Source organism: Chrysochloris asiatica, unplaced genomic scaffold (assembly GCF_000296735.1).
Source record: "Chrysochloris asiatica unplaced genomic scaffold, ChrAsi1.0 scaffold00055, whole genome shotgun sequence".
Classification (NCBI taxonomy): Eukaryota; Metazoa; Chordata; class Mammalia; order Afrosoricida; family Chrysochloridae; genus Chrysochloris; species Chrysochloris asiatica.
This window is the reverse complement of record NW_006408573.1, coordinates 6,787,913-6,806,812: the sequence shown is the minus strand read 5'-3', so window position 1 is coordinate 6,806,812 and position 18,900 is coordinate 6,787,913. Positions and strand designations below refer to the sequence as shown.

Below are 18,900 nucleotides of genomic sequence, written 5' to 3'. Positions count from 1 at the left end.
TTTCTTACTTAACAAAAAGTTACCTGAGTAATCAACTACCTATGAAATACACCCAATTTGGATCCACTCGTCAGTCACAAAGTAAGACACAGATACCACAGTCCCAATAAAATATTTTTAAAGTAATTAGAAAAGCTTATAACACGTTAGTAAATGACAAGTTATACAAATTCTATGCCAATTGTTTTAAACAATTACATTTTTTGTTGACTAAGGCGGTAGGAAAACACATGCTAAGTGCACTATTTCTAATCAACTATGGAGATAATTTCAAGCTTCTAAGAAATGTCTTCTGTATCAGCACACTATGGCCCAATCCATTCTGCCACGTCTTTTGTAAATAGAGCGGCAATCTTGTTAATAGTTGTTCATATCTGCTTTCGCAGTACAGCAGCAGAGCTAAGTAGTGTGACAGAAACCACATGGCATGCAACGCCTAAAGTACTTGCTAGCTGGCCCTTGATAGACGAGTTTGCTGACCCTGTTCTTGAAGCTTGCTAGGAGCAAATATTCTCAGGTCAAGTGTGTTTGGGTAAGAAAGTCCAATGGTCATTTAAAATGAAATGAGATAGTGTGTAAAAAATATACAAATATTCAGAATATAACTCAAAGAAAATCACAATTCCTTTCCAAAGAAACCTTGAATATTTTAAACAACTCATTTTAAGGCAAGAAATTTAAGTAATACATACTTATTTTTTGTTATTAAGTTGGTTGTTTTACAAAGCTGACATACAGAAAGCAGTTCTATGGAATTAAATGGAACCACAACAGTAGTGAGGTTGGCCCAGGACGGGGGCTGTGCATAAGGTCGCTATGGGTCGGTACCGACTCAATGGCACCTAACAACAACAACAAAATAACATTAGAAATTTTCTTCAGTTTCCATTTTAATGGTTGAAGATACCACACAGACTTGTGTGATGTCATCATATTCATATGTTCTCTTTAAGAAGGTGTCTGTTAGTCTTAAGCGGGAGACACTTTGCAGTCTCTGCACTGAAGACAGGAGAGTAAGGGCAAGAGACGTAGCTTCCCAAGCTGTCTTCCTGAAATGCCACACTAGTGGATAGAATTGGTATTGCACATTTCCAAAACAAGATCCACAGTCCTTTCACGGCTACAGTTTATTATTTTACAGGTTATATGAAAAGGTTCTTAGAAGTTTACAGTATCTGGAATTGCCTCCAAAGACAACCTAACATCTCCATAACCGGGAGCCATTCTTTGAAGTTGCCTGGTCTGTAAGCTTCCCCTTTCACCTAGATTTTTGTTTTTCACACTATATTCAGTTTTCCAATGACTGTTACTCCCTTAATGATGCCTGCTTTTTCTGCCAACTCCTTCTTGGGCTTAAGGCAGTACAAGTATTGGCATGTATCCATTGGTTGCAAATATGCTCTTGAACCAAATGTAGATATACTTTCTCCAATTTGGTTGACAGAATTTAATTCTGATACACTGTACATTATAGATGGCTCCAATGGCACCTTTTCCAGGAACATAGGTGAGTCTGTAATATTCTGAATATGGGCTTTGAGAAATACTTCATCAGTCTCTTTGCATTGTAAAATTTGGTGTTCACATTTAGTGGTTTGAGAACCTGAAATTTGAAGAATTTTCTAAAATAGATTTTTTTTTCTCCACTCTGAGTTGTGTAACTCACTTTACACACTAAGACGTGGGTTCCAATTTCCTTTACTTCATGGTGTATGACGTCATCAATACAACAGTCAGATTTAAGTTCAGCCACTGCAGCATTGGAGGTTTAAAGATTTCAATGCTGAGAACTTGTCTGAAGATCAGCTTTTACCAATATATCTTTTACAACTTGACTGTTACCATTATGAAAACTGATATAACTGAAAAAGGTCTCACCCAAAAATATAATTCCAAAATTCAGTGGTAAAGTCAACATTTCTCCCAACACTAAATTTCTGCACCATTTACAGCTGTAGGATCATCCCTCATTAGCTGGTTAAAGAGATCACCAGGTAAGTCTTTCTCCTCATATGTTACTGGAATATTAGTGAATAAAGTGGGTTTGGTCAACCGCATCACTTTCAGAGCCAGCAGGTGCTCCTATTTGGGGGTAGTTACTTCCATCTTGAATGACACGTTAGAGCTCAGCCTATGGAGGCTGAACAGGTTCAGCCTAGCCTGGCAGGACACAGGGAAAAACATGTTCAGCAAGATTGGGTGTCAAACCCACTTCTACAGCTTCTTTCTACTGATGAGGACTTAAATTCAGTTCCTCCTTCATCATTTATGGGCCCAACAGCCCCTTTTCACCAAAGCCATTCCTTGTTTCTTAGAGAGTTCTCTAAGAAAGCATACATTAAATGTTTCTCTGTTTTCCAGCCACAATCACACAGCAAAACTTCAAGAAAACATTTCCTGGGCTGATATTATTGTTGAAAGTCAAATTCCTGTAATCTTGTGATGGTTGTAACCTGTTGTTATTGTTAAGTGCTGTCAAGTTCATTCTGACTCATAGGGTTTCCAAGGAGTGGCAGTTGGTTTGCACCTCCAAGCTTTGAAGCAGCTGTCCAGTGATTATCCTATAGCCCCACACCAGGACTCCTAGGATATAGGGGATATAAACTTAACAAGCAGACTAAAAAGGCAAGGTTAAAATAATAATAGCAAAATTATGCAAGTTTAAAGACCAAGCAAGGTTAAAACCAGGTGATTGATGGGAAGGCTTGTTTTACAGAATTCCAGACATTTGGGTGAAGATCATTATTAATTTTATGGAGCCATCTAGCCTGATTAAAAATGCATTGAATGTTTTCTTCAGTTAATTGTGAGGAGCCCATAAATGCTACATGAGCTGTATGCCATTGTACAGACCTTTTCTCGTTCTGCTTTAAGAAGTCTGAGGCCATACGGTGGCTTAGAACCACTTTGACCAAGGAGTGAAGGGGCTTTTGAAAGACTTGTAAGGTTAATACAGTTTCTGAGGCTATAATTTCAGTAGCTCCAGTAACATGTTGAATAGTCTAGGCATTGTAGAAGGCAAATAGCCAAACCAGGAGCACACAGGAAACGGTCTTAGTGAATTTAGCTTCTGAATCTGTTTTGGGCTTGCCTTCATCAGCCACAGTATTGGTTTTTTGATGGTCTCAGCTGTAGACTATTACAACATGTTGGGATAGAAGTATTTGTTGGGGGTAGAAGCAGTGGGAAGAAGCACTTTGTAAGGGTGTGTTCGGTAGAAGCTCTATGTAAAGATGTGTTGATTAGAAGCACTGTGTAAGGATGTGTTGGGATAGAACTACTGTGTACAGTTGTGTTGGTGTGGGAAGCAGCTTGGCTTCTGCTGTTTGACACAGTCCCAGCAGAAGGAGAGATATCATGCAAGGCAGATAATTCTCAGAAGTTGCTTTCTATCTTCTCTCTAAAATAACTTTGAATTCACTTGTAAAAATATATAATATTGCCATATTCACAGCTTTTAGTATGAGCTCTATAGACCTTAGAAAAAAACTAGTCTAGCAACAATTGTTTTCAGCTTCGGTGGATTGAATTCAAAGGGAATTGTATGTGCCACTCCCATTCACAGAAAACCTAAGTACAAAGTAACTGCATTTATGAGATCACAAAAGCAGATAACAAACTAAAGTGAAGCTGACTGACCCCTGTAGACCTCACCACAATCAATTACCAGCCAGAATTTACAAACCCCCCACAGGCACCTACGTGAATAGGCAGAGAATAGTGACCATAAGTGAAAGGTGGTCAAAACTTAATAATCTACATTTCTTGCAGCAATTAGCCAGGTTGGGTCTTAGGCCTCACAGCCTCAAAAGAAAGGAAATACAAGAACACTGTGGTTAAGCAATTTAATAAACACACTTTTAGAAAACAACAAAATTAAGTAGATGTTAGTAATACTTTTACTATGAAAATAATAGTGTAGTATGTAGGATAGAAGATTGATAATCACCTAGTAGAAACAATAAAGTAGTGTAAGCATTGATGATTAATAGGAACTTATATTACTAAGAGGATGTAATCAAGGGTCTGATAAGTGGAAATTATTTGTGTAAGGTTTAACTTGATCTTTTAGTGGGAATAAGAGGAGATGATGTCAAAAGGAAAGTGTTCAGTGGTTGAAAAATGAACAGGATATGGAAAGGTCAGTTTGGACATCACAGAAATACTTTTGTTAAGGTTGTATAATCACAGAGTAAAAGGAATATTGTGATTGAAACTGTGTAATAATTCATGGAAAAAAATCAAAGTATCAAATCATTATGTACTGTGTAATTTTAAATATAAAAAATAAAGATTTGCTGAGCCAGGCCAGAGAAGCAGAGAGACAGAGAAAGAGAGCCCCATCAACCAACTAAGCAGAGGCTTCTTGATTGCTTTCATTTTCGCTGACTCTGCATCTCCTCTCGTGTCCCACAACCCTGTGAGAGCTGGACTACCGCATCTGTAGAGGCATGGTGTAAGGATGTGTTGGGTAGAGGCACTGTGTAGGATATGTTGGGATAGAATTACTGTGTACAGATGTGTTGGGTAGAAGAAGCACTGTGTATAGATGTGTTGAGCATGTTTGATTTCTTTGCCAGCTGAATTTAAGTGTTTATTTGCTTCTACAGTGTGTCGTGCATGTGGAGAACTTGATCTAACATTGCCTGCTCTTTCTGGTTGTCCAGTTGCCCAGACTTTGGGGTTGATTTAATCTTGGTTGTACTTGGCAAAGGATAGTGAAGGCAGCCCTAATTTTCCTCCTCTAAGTCAAGGAGCTCTTTACGTTAGTACAGGAACGAATGAATTTTCCATCTATTCCAAGCAGGCACATCTATATATATGCATATGTCCTGTGTCACCCATAAGATGAGTTGTTATCCTCATTTTACCGAGAGGTAACTTGCCTAAAGTCACAGAGCTGCTAAGTGCATGCAACTTCAGAGAGCTCCATGCACATACAACATACTCATGGCAAATGATTCTCTTTTGTCCCCTGACACAATGGGATCTACTGAAGGCAAAAGAGGAGACACTTTCCAACACACAGTCTGCTCTGGAATTCCTCACTTCAGAGACCCCACCCCCACCCTCCTACTTGATTATACTAGAACCAGTTCCAGGTGTTCAACTTTGCTGCCAGGGCGGGAAAGCTAGCCTGGCAGTGCAAACATTATTTACTCAGGGAAGCATGTGATCAAGACAAAACAAAAGCAGTTTCCTGAGCTCTTGTGGATATACACACACACAAATGTACACACATACACATGTACACCATGCTTCCGGCCCTTATTATTCAGCCTGGAAATTCCCGGCCATTCATTTCTGTGTTTTCTGCCTGGCCTCGCCCAGCCGGGGATTGTACAGGAATGTACAGGAGACAAGAGGAGCCAACTTAAATAGCAAAAGGGAAGAAGACCGTGGGAGGCCACAGCCACAGAAACCCTGCACAGTTTGGGGTAGGAGGGTAGGTGGCCTGGCATAGTGGGTTTAGCAACTCAGGTGAGGTGCCAATCCCTGAATTTGGAGGGTTGTTATGAGTCAGAATCCACTCAACGGCAGTAGGTTTGGAAAGTGCTGGGGGCTTGTTGAAAGCTCAGATTACGGGGTCACACTCCAGAGTCTGCACTCAGTCAGTCTGTAGTGGGCCTCAAGAGTTCTTTGAAATCTTAAATACTTTAAAAATAAATCTTAAACTAAAAATATCCCCTGAAGACTTCTTAAATTTGTATTGCTTCCAGATGATTGGTCAGGTGGGCAAAAACAGGCAGAAACTGGATTGGGGTGAAGTAGGTAAAGTTGTAGCTCACTGGAAGGGAAAATCCTGAAATTCATAGCATTGGCAGAAGCAGCAAACACAGATGCCAGTAGGAACCTCAGACCCAAATGTCTGTGGATTTGGGCTGGTAATAAAATGACAGAAACCATCAGGCTAGGAGGAAACACATGTGGTTATCACAGTCTGCCTTTCTTTGTTCTACTTTTCACTTGGTTTTAACATTTTTAATTTTATTCAATCATGGACACAAATTTACTTAGAACTTCCTATGTTCAAAGATCTGCTGTTGCTGTTGCCAGCAAGTTTGTCCCCGACTCTTGGTGACCTCACGTATACTGGAATTGTACGGTTGTTATCGTAGTGTTTTCATTGGTTTCTTTTTCAGAAGTAAATTGTCAGGGCTTTCTCTTAGTTTGTCTTCATCAGGAAGCTCTGTACAAACCTGATCAGCACCACAGCAACATGCAAGTCTCCACTGACGGAGGGGTAATGGTTTCATTTGAGGTATAGTGGCTGGGCTCCCCCGCGTGGAGGGTCCCCCGTACTGAATCCCCACTATCCTATTTTTGATGGAGACTTGGGCTCAGAGAAAAATACATTTATTATAGTAAAAATAACAACACAAGGGTAATGCTAAATGGCAACTAGTAGAATCTTGGAGAAAAAGGTTGGGGTTGGAAGTGACGTGGGGTAAGGTGGGTCTGGAGAGGGAGGTAGGATGCTGGAGATCTCACCCTGGTCTGCCCCTGCACAAGGGACAGTCTCTGCACAGACCCTGGCCACCATCTCCCTGGGGGAGCATGGGTTCTGTGAGGCTGATCTTCTGAATCACTAAGAGAACATAGAGGAGTGGGTTTATGTTCAGAAAGTCCTGATTTTCATATAGTGTTCCTACTTTTTAAAAACACTGTTATGAATATAGAATCTAAGATGGGCTCAAGTGTCCTAACAACAGTGAACACAGTGCAGGACTGGGCAGTGTTTCGTTCTGTCGTGTTCGGAGTCATTATGAATTGGAGCGAACTTCACAGCATCTAACATCAAGATGCTGTTAGGGTTTAAATTGTGTCCCCCAAATATGTTTTGTAAATCCTAACCCTCGTAAACTGTAGTTGAATTTGGGAACTGGGTGTTTTTGTTATCTTAATGAAATAGGATTAGTGTAGGGTATGTTTGAAGCCCATCTCTTTTGATGATATTAAAGAGATTAAACAAGTAAGCAAAAGGAACTGAGATGGGGAAGAGAGAGGCCAAGCCACATGAAGGTCTCCCAGGAACTTTCCTCCAGAACTGACAAGAGAGAGTCTTCCCCAAGAGTTGGAATCTTGAAGTCAGACTTCTAAACTGTGAGAAAATTAAGTTCTGTTTGTTAAAGTCATCCTGGAGAACTAATACAGCTGCTACTGATTGTAAGATGGTCTGATATTTAACAAACTGCTAATTAAAAATCCTGCAAAGTAAACTCTAATGAGCCATGGATTGTAAGACAAGTCCTGATTTCAAAGACATCACCAAGGGAAAGAATGTGCCGCACAGAATAAAGGAAATACTGCTTATCGGCAGGCAGGATTTCATCTGTGGAATCCTATTCTCAACTGGCACAACTGTTACTAGTATCTCTTAGGAGGCCGCCCCAGGACTCTGGAGGACCTAGGGGCCACCAAGAGGCTCACACTTGGGTCACATCTATGAACATTCAAGTTCCTTGAGGAGAGGCCACCCTATTTCTATCTTTATCTAAACCAGGAATGAATCAGGGCAGCAAAGAATAAGCTGTGGTCCATTTGCCTTCTGTGGGTCACCCGTCACCCAATCACTAATGGTGATATCAGGGACCCCAACATGATGATCAGTAGGTATGTGGTGGGGCTCCACAGGAGATTCTGATCCCTACCAGGAATGGGAACCACACTGAATTTATACAGGTCCAGAGAGGCGAAAGCACTGACCTAATGCAACAGAGATGGGCAGAGCAGAGTCAGGCAGGGGCCCAAGCTCCTCATCCCATCCCAACGTGTCTTCTTCTGCTAACTGTAAAACATCCTTCCCTTCTGCTCCAAATGACTCGGAGGCTCCTGACTCCTCTTCCCCAGGGCTAAAACTGGGAGTCTTGTTTCCTCCCTTTCACCCACCCCTTAAGGTCCTGGTTGCTAGACCTGCCCCAGAAAGAATACCCTTATTTCATTCACAAGACTTTAAAATTTTATTAGCAAAATACAAAATGGAACAAACATTGGAGATGAGGGTTGGCAAAGCAAAAGGATCAACCAACTCCTTTCAAAGTCCTTCCAAAGTGGTCTGTCTGTCTATTCTGCTTGGAGGAATTACCGTCTGTGAAAGGGACTTCAGCTGCCCTAACCTCTTTTTCACAAACAAGGAGAGCCCATGGTCAGGGACCTATCCCTTTCTCTGGGTGATCCCAACAGATGGTGCAGGAGTGACGGAGGGCAGAGGAGCAGACCCCTCCTCTGTGGACCAGAGCCTCTCTTCCTCCTCTGAACATCCGGTCCCATCTGCAAAGTGTGACACCCACTGGGTGAATCCCAGCTCCTGGGAAGCTCCTCAGGCGAACGGAAGGATCACTCTTGAGAGCGATGTGGAGTGCTGCCACCAGGGACCCTGAAGGCTGAGGTCTGCAGGGCCAACTCTGCCAGTGGGCGGTGGTCAGCCCAACCAGCCTCCAGCCCCATCCCGAGCAGTCAAACAGGGAACCCCTGACTCATGCCCACAGCTTCCCTCCTCAAAGTCCCTTTCAGAAATAGGGGAAACTTAGGTTCCATGATCTCATGGAAACGCTTGGAAATTCCTGGCCCTACCCATGGTGGTGGTGGAGACGAGGAGGAGGAAGGTCTTGGATTGCAGAGGACAGTGTTTTCAGGAGTGAGAGAGGTGGAGGGAAGCAGGCTTCAAAACCAAAGAGCAAATACTGGCCTTGGGAGTATAAGGACCCGGAGCATTGAGATTGGCCACCTGCACAAGCCATGTCAGGGGTGTGGCTTCTCCCTGGAGCACTCAGCCTCCCAGAGAGCCTGAAGGCTCACCCTTCCTACCTTAGCCAATCCCTCAGAGGGTGTGCAGAGCTCAGTTGTCCCAGTGCCGAGGAAGAGGCCTTCCAAAGTGGGGTCCTGGTCCCTTAAGTATCATAGCCAAGCTCTGTCCTCCCCACCCTCCAGAAGTCCCACAGGGTAGACTCCCTTCCAACAAAGCAGGACCTGAGCTATCATTCATTTCATTGCAGGCTTTCCAGATCACAGGATCTGAAGATATGCCAATCAAATTGATTGGCTAAGGTGCACTGTTGAGGCTACATCCAAGGTTGGGGGGTGGGGGTGGGGGCTGAGGAGGGACAGTGAGAAAGGATATCTGGATCGATTAGTGATGCCTGTCAGGGATACAGGTTCTTTCCACATATTTGCCATCTCTTATCTAATCCAACTATTTCCTTTCACAGATGGGAAACCAGAGGCCCCGAAAGAGAAAGGGAAAGGGGTTATCTTCTGTCACGTTAATGCCTTGGGGATTGATGGCAGGCCTGTGACTCAAATCCTAGTTTTCAGATTCATAATCAATGACCCTTTATGGCACAGAGTCACACTGCCAGAAAATCTCATCTTCTCTTACTGTTTGACTGACAAGGAGAGCAGGGCCTTGGTTGGGAAGCACCCAGAAAACATCACATTAGCCTCATGCAAAACAAAAAACAAAAAACATGTGTCCTTGGCTGGGGGTAGGCTCTGTATAGGGGACAGGGAGAGATAGCACCGCAGGTGACCGGGAGACTGGCGTCTGCAGCGGGACTAAGAAACTGGATGAATTGGAGGAAGCGGGTAGAGGGGCCTGACCAGAGGCTCATTTGTCAGTTGGGTGTGAATGGGATCCCCACGTGGGGCATGAGCTGGAGGGGCTGGGCATCAATAAATAAGTTGGGACTGGACAATATTAAAGGGAGCCTCTAGCCGGCCAGCAGCAAAGGAGGTTTTTCTGAATTGGGGACATCGGAGTGAGTTGTGGAAGCTACTCCTTGTTCCCAGGAAGTCAAGATTGGTCAAAAGTGGTCTCCTGGGGGTCTGCCTGGGAGCTGGGAGTCGTCCCACCTGGAGGGTCCCACCTCCCTTTTTTGATCACCCCAGCTTCGGCCAGGCCCTTGGAAGTGATTGGGTATGAGGATGAGGGATCTCAGGCAACTGTCTGAGTCAAACAATATAATGCAGGCAGGTAGACACTCACACTGGTACCATGACATACGAGTTACTGCCACAGCTCCGGGGGCCATAGCGAAGCCCTTCCACCATCTCCTCTGCCATCTTGCGGGAGCAGCCCTGGAGACTCTGGTAGGCAAACATGGCCACGCCCAGGCAGAAAAGAAGACCAAGGAAGGCCAGCAACCCCACTGCCTGTCTTCGGGTGGCCACCTGGGTGTCAGGGACAGAAGTGATGAGGACACCCAGCCTTTGGGGGTCCACGGTAGCATGGATGGGTTCCTCGGTCTTGGTGGCCCAGCTGCCTTCAGCTCCTGGCTCCCTGCTGGGGGCTCTTTCAGAGGAGGCAGGGACCACAGAAATATGTGTCATGCTTCCAGGACCCCAATCCAGGAACGCATCCGTGTGAGCTGGAATGGGGCCCATCTCCTCAGACTCTGGAGAGTTCTCTGGCATGGGGCTGTGTTCCTTAGTCCATACAGGCTGGCCTTCAGTCCCAGTGCTGGCCTCTGGGACTGGGTGTGAAATGGTGGGGACCTCAGCGGAGGGGCCCTGAGTGGAGGAGGCTTCTGTGGAGGGGGATTCGGAGGCCTTTCCCTTGGCCCGGAGACCTGACCCAGGTTGGTAGGTAGCGGAACTCGTGGTGGAGACAGAAGCCACACTGAGAAACTCATCTCTGTCTGATCCAGTTGGAAGCCCGTCAAGCTCAGTGTTTGAGGCTGAGGGGGACCTGGTCCCCAGGGAACCAGCAATTCTGGTTGGCAGCTCTGGGGAAGTCCCCAAGGCCTCCTGTGCCTCTTGGGAAGGATGAGTCGGCTCCAGACTACTGCTTTCCCCCGCAGCTTGGGGCTCTGACACAGCAGTCTGGTACATCCCCCTTGCAGCCAGGGTTGTCCTGGGCTCACCCACGCCGATTTGCTTCTCAAACGTGCCACCATTTTGGGTCAGAGCAGCTGCCTGGTGGTCCAGATATGCCATGGCATCTTGGACCCATTTCTCCATTGGGTCAGCACAGAAGATTCTATGCTGCTTGGTCTCCAAGCTACAAGGGAGGAAGACAGAGATTCAGTGATGCACAGATTCTAGAACCCAGGCCACAGTGAACAGACCTGACTCAAAATCCTGCCTCCACCACTTGTTAACTGTTAGGCCTTGTTAACTCCCTTCAGCTACTGAGCCTCAGTTTCCTTACCTAAAAATGGAGGAGACGAAGCTATCTACTTTCTACGGAGTCCTGGTATGGCGCTGTAGGATAAGCACTGGAGCACAAGGTTGGTTTGAATCACCAGGTTGGTGGTTCAAACTTACCAGCCACTCCTAGGAAACCCTATACAGGGTGGCTATGAGTCAAAATTGACTCAACAGCACTTAACAACAAACAGCATGGGGTCATCATGAGTTGGAACAGACTCAATGGCAAGAGGTTTGGGTTTTTGGTAGGGTGACCAGCTGTCTTGCTCAAACTGGATTTACATGTTCTCAGGACACAGAACTTGCTGCTTCAAAACCATGAAAGTCTAAGGCAAACTAGGGTGAGTTGGTTACCCTACTGTGTTGCTGTAAACATGTAAATGGTGTCGAGTACCTGGCTCACGTTAGAAGCACAGTAAGAGTGGAGAAGAATAAGCGTGTTGATAATGATATCATTACCATTCAGGCAGGGGCTCTGGGCTGTAAGTCTCCTAATTGGGGAGGACTTCTGCCAGGCTTGGGACTCCAACTCTGGAAAGGACCTATGTCCTCTCCCTTGGTTTGTAACTCTAGCTGTCCTCTGGGCCCTTCTCTCCTGTGTTTGCCCTTGGGCTTCCAGGACACCTAGTGAACTACAGCCATATTTATGGTGGCCCTGTTGGGACCTCATGTTCCAAATCTTAATCTTCTCTGACTCTATGAGAGAAAGGCGTTGTCTCACTGCTTTCCCCATTGGCAGCAGATTCTAAGCATCCTGCCCAGCACTTGAATTACATTCTCTCCTTTTCATCCTCCCAACTACAAATTTTACAGATAAATACAACTAAGGCTCAGAATGCAGAGAAGGTGGCCAGAGCTACCCCACAGGTAAGTGATGAGGCCAGAATTTGCATTAGCCAGGTCAGAGTCTAGGACTGGGAACTTTGAGAACAACAGGCTCTGCCGCCCCATGAAATCCAGTGGGTTCAAGTACTGTGTCAAATATGTTTCAACCCAGGAGTTATGCCCCCCTTGGTGACTGTTCCGGGCCACAAGCCAGGGCAGCCACCTCTCGCTTCTCACCATAGTAAGTCATTCTGGAAACCACTCCCCATCTGTGCCATGTGGCAAAGACATTATGGTCAGTGAGGTACCGGCGGACCAGTGCCGAGGCTCTTGGCTAGGAGCTGGGGTTGGGGAGGACAGGTGTAGGTGGGCAGAGCTGAGCGGTGGCCTGAGACCCCATAAGAGCAGTACTTACATGATAGCAGGCTTCCCACAGGACTTGTGGTTTTCTTCATAGTGGATTAGGAAGGTCACAGGGATTCTTGAAGTCATCTTGTTGCATGTGATGCGGCATTTCTTAACACTGTGGTGCTGTCCTGAGTCCACAGAAGCCCCCGGTCAGCAGGACTGTCCAAGGACATCGTGCTTCCCAGCCCCACATCCACTTGTCCCAGCCATACCCCACCACACGAGCACCAATGCTTTGTACACCTAGCCTTATCAGGTTCCGCCATCACCAAAATCTCTGGTGCCTTCTAGGGTTATTATGAGGACTCATGAAATGGATTCTTATTTCTAAAGTTCTTATTGCCTGGTATGGAGTATGTGTTTAATTTTTAAAACGAAGTTGCTGTAGTTGGTCGGTTGGACAGCGGGGAGCTATAAGTGTGAACGTGGCAGGAATCTGTCTGGGGTCACACAGCCAGCAAGTGATGAGCTGGCTGTCGACCAGGACTGGCTTCAGTCCCCTCCTTTTCCCCAGCAGCTCACCTACTCAACTGTTGCCATTCACCCTATACACCTATATACTTCCGTCTCCCTTTCAGGCTGTTTCATATCTGTGAATTCTTCTGGACACACCCTATAACTTGTTTACACACATACACATGCCAACAAATTCAATGACCTGCCCCTGACCCTATACAAAAACATAAAGACATATATATGTACAGGCAGCAACATGTGGCAAGACAGTAAAATTTAAACATATTTAAGTACGATTGTTTTCTAAAGAAAGTGGGTGTCTGGGGAACAGACGACCTTTTGTTCTGTTATGAAAACCCAGGAAATGAATTGTCCAACATAGAACAGGGGGAGGAATTTAGGGTACCTGAGCAAGTAAACGAAAGCAGGAGTAAAAGGGAGGGGTAGAGATGGGGTGTGTGAGTAGGACAGGAGCAGAGACAGACATGTGACTGGCTACTACATGGAGCCAGAGGCAAACTCCAGAATGGAATGAAGGTAACAAAAGGCCAGTGGAGAATTTAAATATCTAATACAGTGTTTGATAGAAACACCTGAGGTTGTTTATATTGCATTTCCACTTCTTTCTTCCCCTCAAATTTCCAGAAAATCTATTCTTTTTGGCATGAGTTGGGGCTGGGAAGCCATCAGTGTGCAGAAAATGAGGAAGAGCTTGAATTTCAGAATTGGGTCAAGTTATGTTAGCAGAAGGAAGACCCATGAAGGTTTTACAATGACTTAATGACCCATTGGCCGGGACTTCCAGAGCAGTAAAGTCAAGGGACCAAACTGACCTGGTCTAGCTCTTCAGGGCCTCAGGGAGCCCCCCAGCTGATCCATGGGTTTCACCGAAACACATTGGTGGTGGTGGTTGTGTGTCGTTGAGTCAGTTCTAACTCACAGCAACACTGTATAGGGTTTCTGAGGCTGTAAATCTACAATCGTACAAAGCTACATTTTTCTCTCACAGTGGATTCAACCTGCTTGTGGTTAGCAGCCCAACTCTTAACTCAATGTACAAACATACTCTGCCTTCTCAAATATAGGTATACACAGATGTTGGTGCCCCCAAACCTTCTAAAACCCACTGCCTCCTCTCCCCATCACCCCCTCAGCCTAGGCACACTGCTTGTGGGAGGTATGGTTCAGGGTCTGTGGGGTGGAAGAGTGGGTCATCAAGGGGTGGTACCACTAGCTCCTAGGTGGGCAGGAGAGGTAGCCCCTGAGTTACCGGCTGCTCTTTGTTACAGAGGAAACAGGATGAGGAACCAAGATGTGAAAGTTGGACTGCAGGCTTGTGGCCCTCCTCCTCCAGGGGACTTAGAATGAGTCAGCAGCAGCCTGCAGGGCCTGCTCTGGACATTGGTATCTTTCTGGGAAAGCCCCAGAAAAGCAGTATTCTGGAAAAGCTAGAGCTAGGAGGAGATGAGGAGGTTGCCAATGGGCAGGTAGGGAGGCTCATTCCTGGGCCCCTCTAGGATGGGAAGAAACACCCTGTCTCCAAAGTTCCCTGCCCCACACAGCGCTCACGTGACCTTGGTCAGACTTTATTCTTGGTTCTGCCTATGTTGGGTACGTGATTTGCCAGGTAGTGTTTATGTTCTGTAGAGTTGGTTCCTACTCACAGTGACCCTGTATAGGGTTTCTGAGGCTGTACATCTTTATGGGAGCATCTTTCTCCCACAGACCAGCTGATCATTACAAACTGCTGACCTTGAGATTGCAGCCTGACTCGTAACCACTACGCCACCAGAGCTCCTTGTGATTTGCCCAGGGGAGGCCTTTCCTTCACTGAGTTGAAGTCTTTTCTGTTCTCCATCATGTTTGCATCCTTTGAACACAAGTGTCACAATGTTCCCCAGTACCAAGAAAAGGTGGATACTCCATAAATATTTACTGAATTAACTGATTTTAATCTAACATTATTTCTTCATTCATCCCTTCACTTACCTATCCCTACTTATCAATTCATCTCACCCCACCCCCTACCTGCCCACTCCTCATTATTCCCTATTCAATCCCCCTCCATCTATTCACTGATCCCCCGCTCACCAATCTACCACCTGCCCATCCTACTCATCCTCCATCCCCCTTTCATCTACCCATACATCAACAGCCCACTCATCCATCCATCAAACCAACCATCTATTTTCTCATTCAGCAAACACGTGTTTCTATTTCTTTTGAGAACAACAAAGCCCCAGGCTCTCTTGTCCTTAGCCTGAGCTTGTCTTCCTATGGGTACTGGTGTTGAGCTGGGAGAGAGTCTCTCATGCCAGTAAGTATTATCAGATCATTATGTTATTCAGTCAGCCAACAAATGCTGATCTTTCCCTAGTGCCAGGCCCTGTGCTGAGTGCTGTGAGGCCTGTCTCTGTCCTTAGAGGGCACCCACCCAGTCTGACGGGCAGCTAAAACATTCTGACATCTTTCTGTTGAGCACCTGTGCTCAGCGCACACCCCCATTTGTTCTCCTTAATGCCCAACTTCCCTGAAAAGGGAGTGCCATTGTCCCCATTTTGCAGATGCAGAAGTTGAGGCTCACAGAGGTTAAATGACTTGCCCAAGGTCATACAGTTGTGTAGTGTCAGAGCTAGTTTTTCACCCCAGGTCACCTTCAATACCATCTTCTAGAACACACTCCACATATTCAGGACTTTATAAGAGCAGGTGCCTTGGATTCAGACTTCTGGCCTCCTAAACTGTGAGAGAACACATTTCTGTACGTCTGTTATAGCAGCATGAGATAACTAAAATATATATCTTATTATTAATATAAATATGATGGGGGTAACTTGGAGTTGGTGCCAACTCTTAGCGTTTCTGAGATTTTTAATATTTATGGGAGTAGAAAGCCTCATCTTTCTCCCATGGAGCTGTGCTCAAACCACCAACTTTGTGGTTTGCAGTCCAGTGCTTATCTTTTGGAGCCACTGTGCTTCCCAAGATTTTATGTATGTATTGTTGTTGTTGTTAAGTGCCGTCGAGTCGTTAAGGTTGTTAAGGTTCTGACCCATAGCGACCTTGTACAGGGTTTCCGAGGGTGTAAATCTTTACGGGAGTAGAAAGCCTCATCTTTCTCCCGCGGAGCAACTGGTAGTTTCGAACCACTGACCTTAAGGTTCACAGCCCGATTCGTAACCACTACGCTACCAGAGCTCCTTTTATGTATGTGTATATATATATATATATATATATAGAGAGAGAGAGAGAGAGAGAGAGCTCTGGTAGCACAGTGGTTACAAGTTGGGCTGCTGTTCTGTGGGAGAAAGATGAAGCTTTCTGCTCTGTGGTGCTGTGGGATAAAGCACAACAAGGTCGGTTTGAACCACAAGGTCAGCAGTTCAAACTCACCAGCTACTCTTTGGAGACCCTATACAGAGTCTATATGAGTCCAAACCAGCTCGATGGCACTCAACAATAACATATATACATACACACATATATACGCACACATAGATTCACATAATATATACACACACATCTATACATACACACTTCTTATCACAGCATTTACTTCCTATTAACAGGCCAAGTCATTCACTGGTTTATGTTATGTATTATCTGTCTTCTCTAGTAGAATTTCAGCACCCTGAGGGCCATGTGATTGGTTGATGTGGCCGAGTACCTGGAACAGTATCTAGTACATAGTAGGTGTCCACTAAATATTTATTGAAAGAATGAATGAATGAACAAAGTGCACAAGGAAGCACTTTGTGACATAGAGGATCTTAATCAACAGAAATAAAGCTAAGCATTTTTATTTAAATCTGGCAGAGCCTGGATCTGAATCTGCATTTATCCCTCCATAGCCTCCCCCACCCCCCATCCACCCCCACCACTCTCTATTCAGGGGAGCAGATTAAAGCAGCTTAAAACAGGTTTTTGTCTCTCCGCTGGGGCGTGAGTGGGCGTGAATGTGTCAGTGAGTGGGGACCAATCCCTCTGACTTATAGTTGCGGGTTCCTTACATAAAGTGGAGGACCTTCGCCTGCCTGACACAGCCCTGCAAACCCACATTTGGGGATTGACGTAGCTTCCCTGTACCAGTCAGGGCCGGTGGCCAGGAAGCCTCCAGCCTCCCTTGGGGGTCTCTCTGACTTCCAGACCACCCTCTAGTCTTCCTCTGACTCCCAGGGGACTGGTGAGATTCTCCAAGGCCAGCCTGGCCAAATGGCTAGTTTTATAAGAGGAGAAACTGAGATGCAGACAGGCTGAAATGATGATAAAAAATCTCCTAGCAAAGTCAGTGACAATGATTAGGGCAGGGACCGGAGGGTATTGAAACCTTGGGATGCTAAACAGAGTGTCCAGGACCACCCAGGGCCCCTGCCCCCCACCAACTTAATAAAAGAAACCCTTCTTCCCCTCTCTCTTCCAAATGCCCTCATAGGAGCCTCATCACCTCTCCCAGGAGCTAATAGCTATACTTAAAGGTACAGCAGCTGACAGCCTAAGAATCAAGAGCTTGCCCAGTGTTACAGAGCAAGGTATAGCAAGATAACCTCTTAGGACTCTCATCCTTCAGTTCCATGCTCCCCAAACACCCCAGGCAGCCAACAGTGATACACCCCACCACCCCCAATCCAACTATTTACCCTTCCACTCCTGGTCTACTGGTGGGTTTTTCCTAGACAGGAAGAACTGAGAGAAAATGAACTCCATGGAGATGTCCTGGAAGCTCGGAACCAGTTTTCACTCTCCCAGAGACTGGATACGTGCCCTAAGGCAAGCTCCCATCCTGTCTAGCACATGGCTGGAACACTCCCTGAGGAGGGAGATGAATGACTCTAAAGGTCCCCAGAAGGCAGTATGGTCACCAGAGGGGACGCGGTCCATCCTGGCTGGGGCCCATACGGAGCTAGAGCCTCTCGTGCATGGCGTCCAATGCGCCTCACATCCTCCTGCCCCATGTGCTGTCTGTGCATCCTCAGGCCAGTTTCTACAGCCCTTTGAGCTTCCATCCTACTGGTGTCATGGGGGATGGATACTCTTAGCCCTACCTGGTCCTGGGATCCCGAACACTTGAGCCTGGAGGGAAGGCATTTGCTAAGCTGTGCTCAGAGGACAACTGTGTGGTGGGAGAGACAGGGATACAGACCCAGAACAGCAGCAATGAGCTCAAAGCATGGGCTGCAGTTACCTTGACCTTCATTGGTTCCGGGTCCCCTACTCATGAGGCCCTTGAGATCCGGCCAAAGCAAAGTCCTAATGGTGGTCTGGCCAGAGGCCAGGCTGGTCTCAGGACTCCAGGCTGCAGGTTACACATTAATCCTGAGCCAGAAGGCCCAGTCCACTGACTGCTAGGACCTCCCTCCCCCATCCCCACCAGAAGCTTCCTCAGGCTTCCCCTAGCCCTCACGCTCCTGGGATACACACACCTGGGCACCCTGTGCCCCCCACATCACCTCTCTTTGCGGCCAAGCAGAAGCCAACTTGCTCCCTGGTTGAGGCAGGGACAACCACCAGGAACATAGATCATCGGGCAGGAGAGACAGCCAGGGGCCAGGGGCCTAGTACCCTTTCAGAATGTCCCTCAGAAGGGGCTGCTTTCAGGCTACAGGGACCTACCTATGCTGGGGAACAGAGATGGGGCTGGGAACTCCCTCACCCTAATCATGCCAAGTCCAGGCCCCACTCACCAGCCAGCAGGATGGTCAGATGGCAGAAGACAGCCAGGCGCAGCAACCAGGAGCGCGATAGGGGAGACATGGCTGAGGATGGCGGGGGAGATGTCCAGGAGGAGCCAGGACCAAGCGTCCGAGCTCAGTGCAATCCCTTGTCCCCTCGCTGTCTGAGCACAGTCGCTTTTTAAAATGGGGCTTGCTGCCTCCGCCTCCCGCCCCTGCAGACAGTCGAAGGGGAGGAGGGGAGAGGAAGGGAGGCAGCGCGTGGCTGTTGGATTCCTCGGGATGTTGCCAAGGAACCGATTGTCTCCGCTGCTCCAGGAGAGTGGCAGCAGCGGAGGTCTAGGACTGGCTGCTCCCAGTCGGGCAGCTCTCACACTATGTGCTTACACACCGG

The 18,900-nt window shown here is 46.5% G+C and overlaps 1 protein-coding gene and 1 pseudogene across 1 annotated transcript; both read right to left on the bottom strand.

The window, feature by feature from the left end:
- Positions 1 to 606: 606 nt before the first annotated feature.
- Positions 607 to 2,106, bottom strand: LOC102818386 (annotated as a pseudogene).
- Positions 2,107 to 9,981: 7,875 nt separating this feature from the next.
- Positions 9,982 to 18,588, bottom strand: CX3CL1 (chemokine (C-X3-C motif) ligand 1). Its single transcript, XM_006863558.1, has 3 exons — positions 18,519 to 18,588; positions 12,389 to 12,509; positions 9,982 to 10,999 (listed from the first exon to the last, which is right to left on the bottom strand). Exons 1-3 carry the CDS (start codon positions 18,586 to 18,588, stop codon positions 9,982 to 9,984), a joined length of 1,209 nt encoding a protein of 402 aa, XP_006863620.1.
- Between the last annotated feature and the right edge of the window lie 312 nt (positions 18,589 to 18,900).

Bases quoted from the DNA above. Each gene is read 5' to 3' on its own strand.
- CX3CL1 (XM_006863558.1), bottom strand. From the start codon at position 18,588: ATGTCTCCCCTATCGCGCTCCTGGTTGCTGCGCCTGGCTGTCTTCTGC. The intron at 12,510-18,518 runs GTGAGTGGGGCC...CTGTGGACTCAG, and splicing joins TCTGACCATCCTGCTGGCTG to GACAGCACCACAGTGTTAAG. The intron at 11,000-12,388 runs GTAAGTACTGCT...CCTCCCTTGTAG, and splicing joins TGTGGGAAGCCTGCTATCAT to CTTGGAGACCAAGCAGCATA.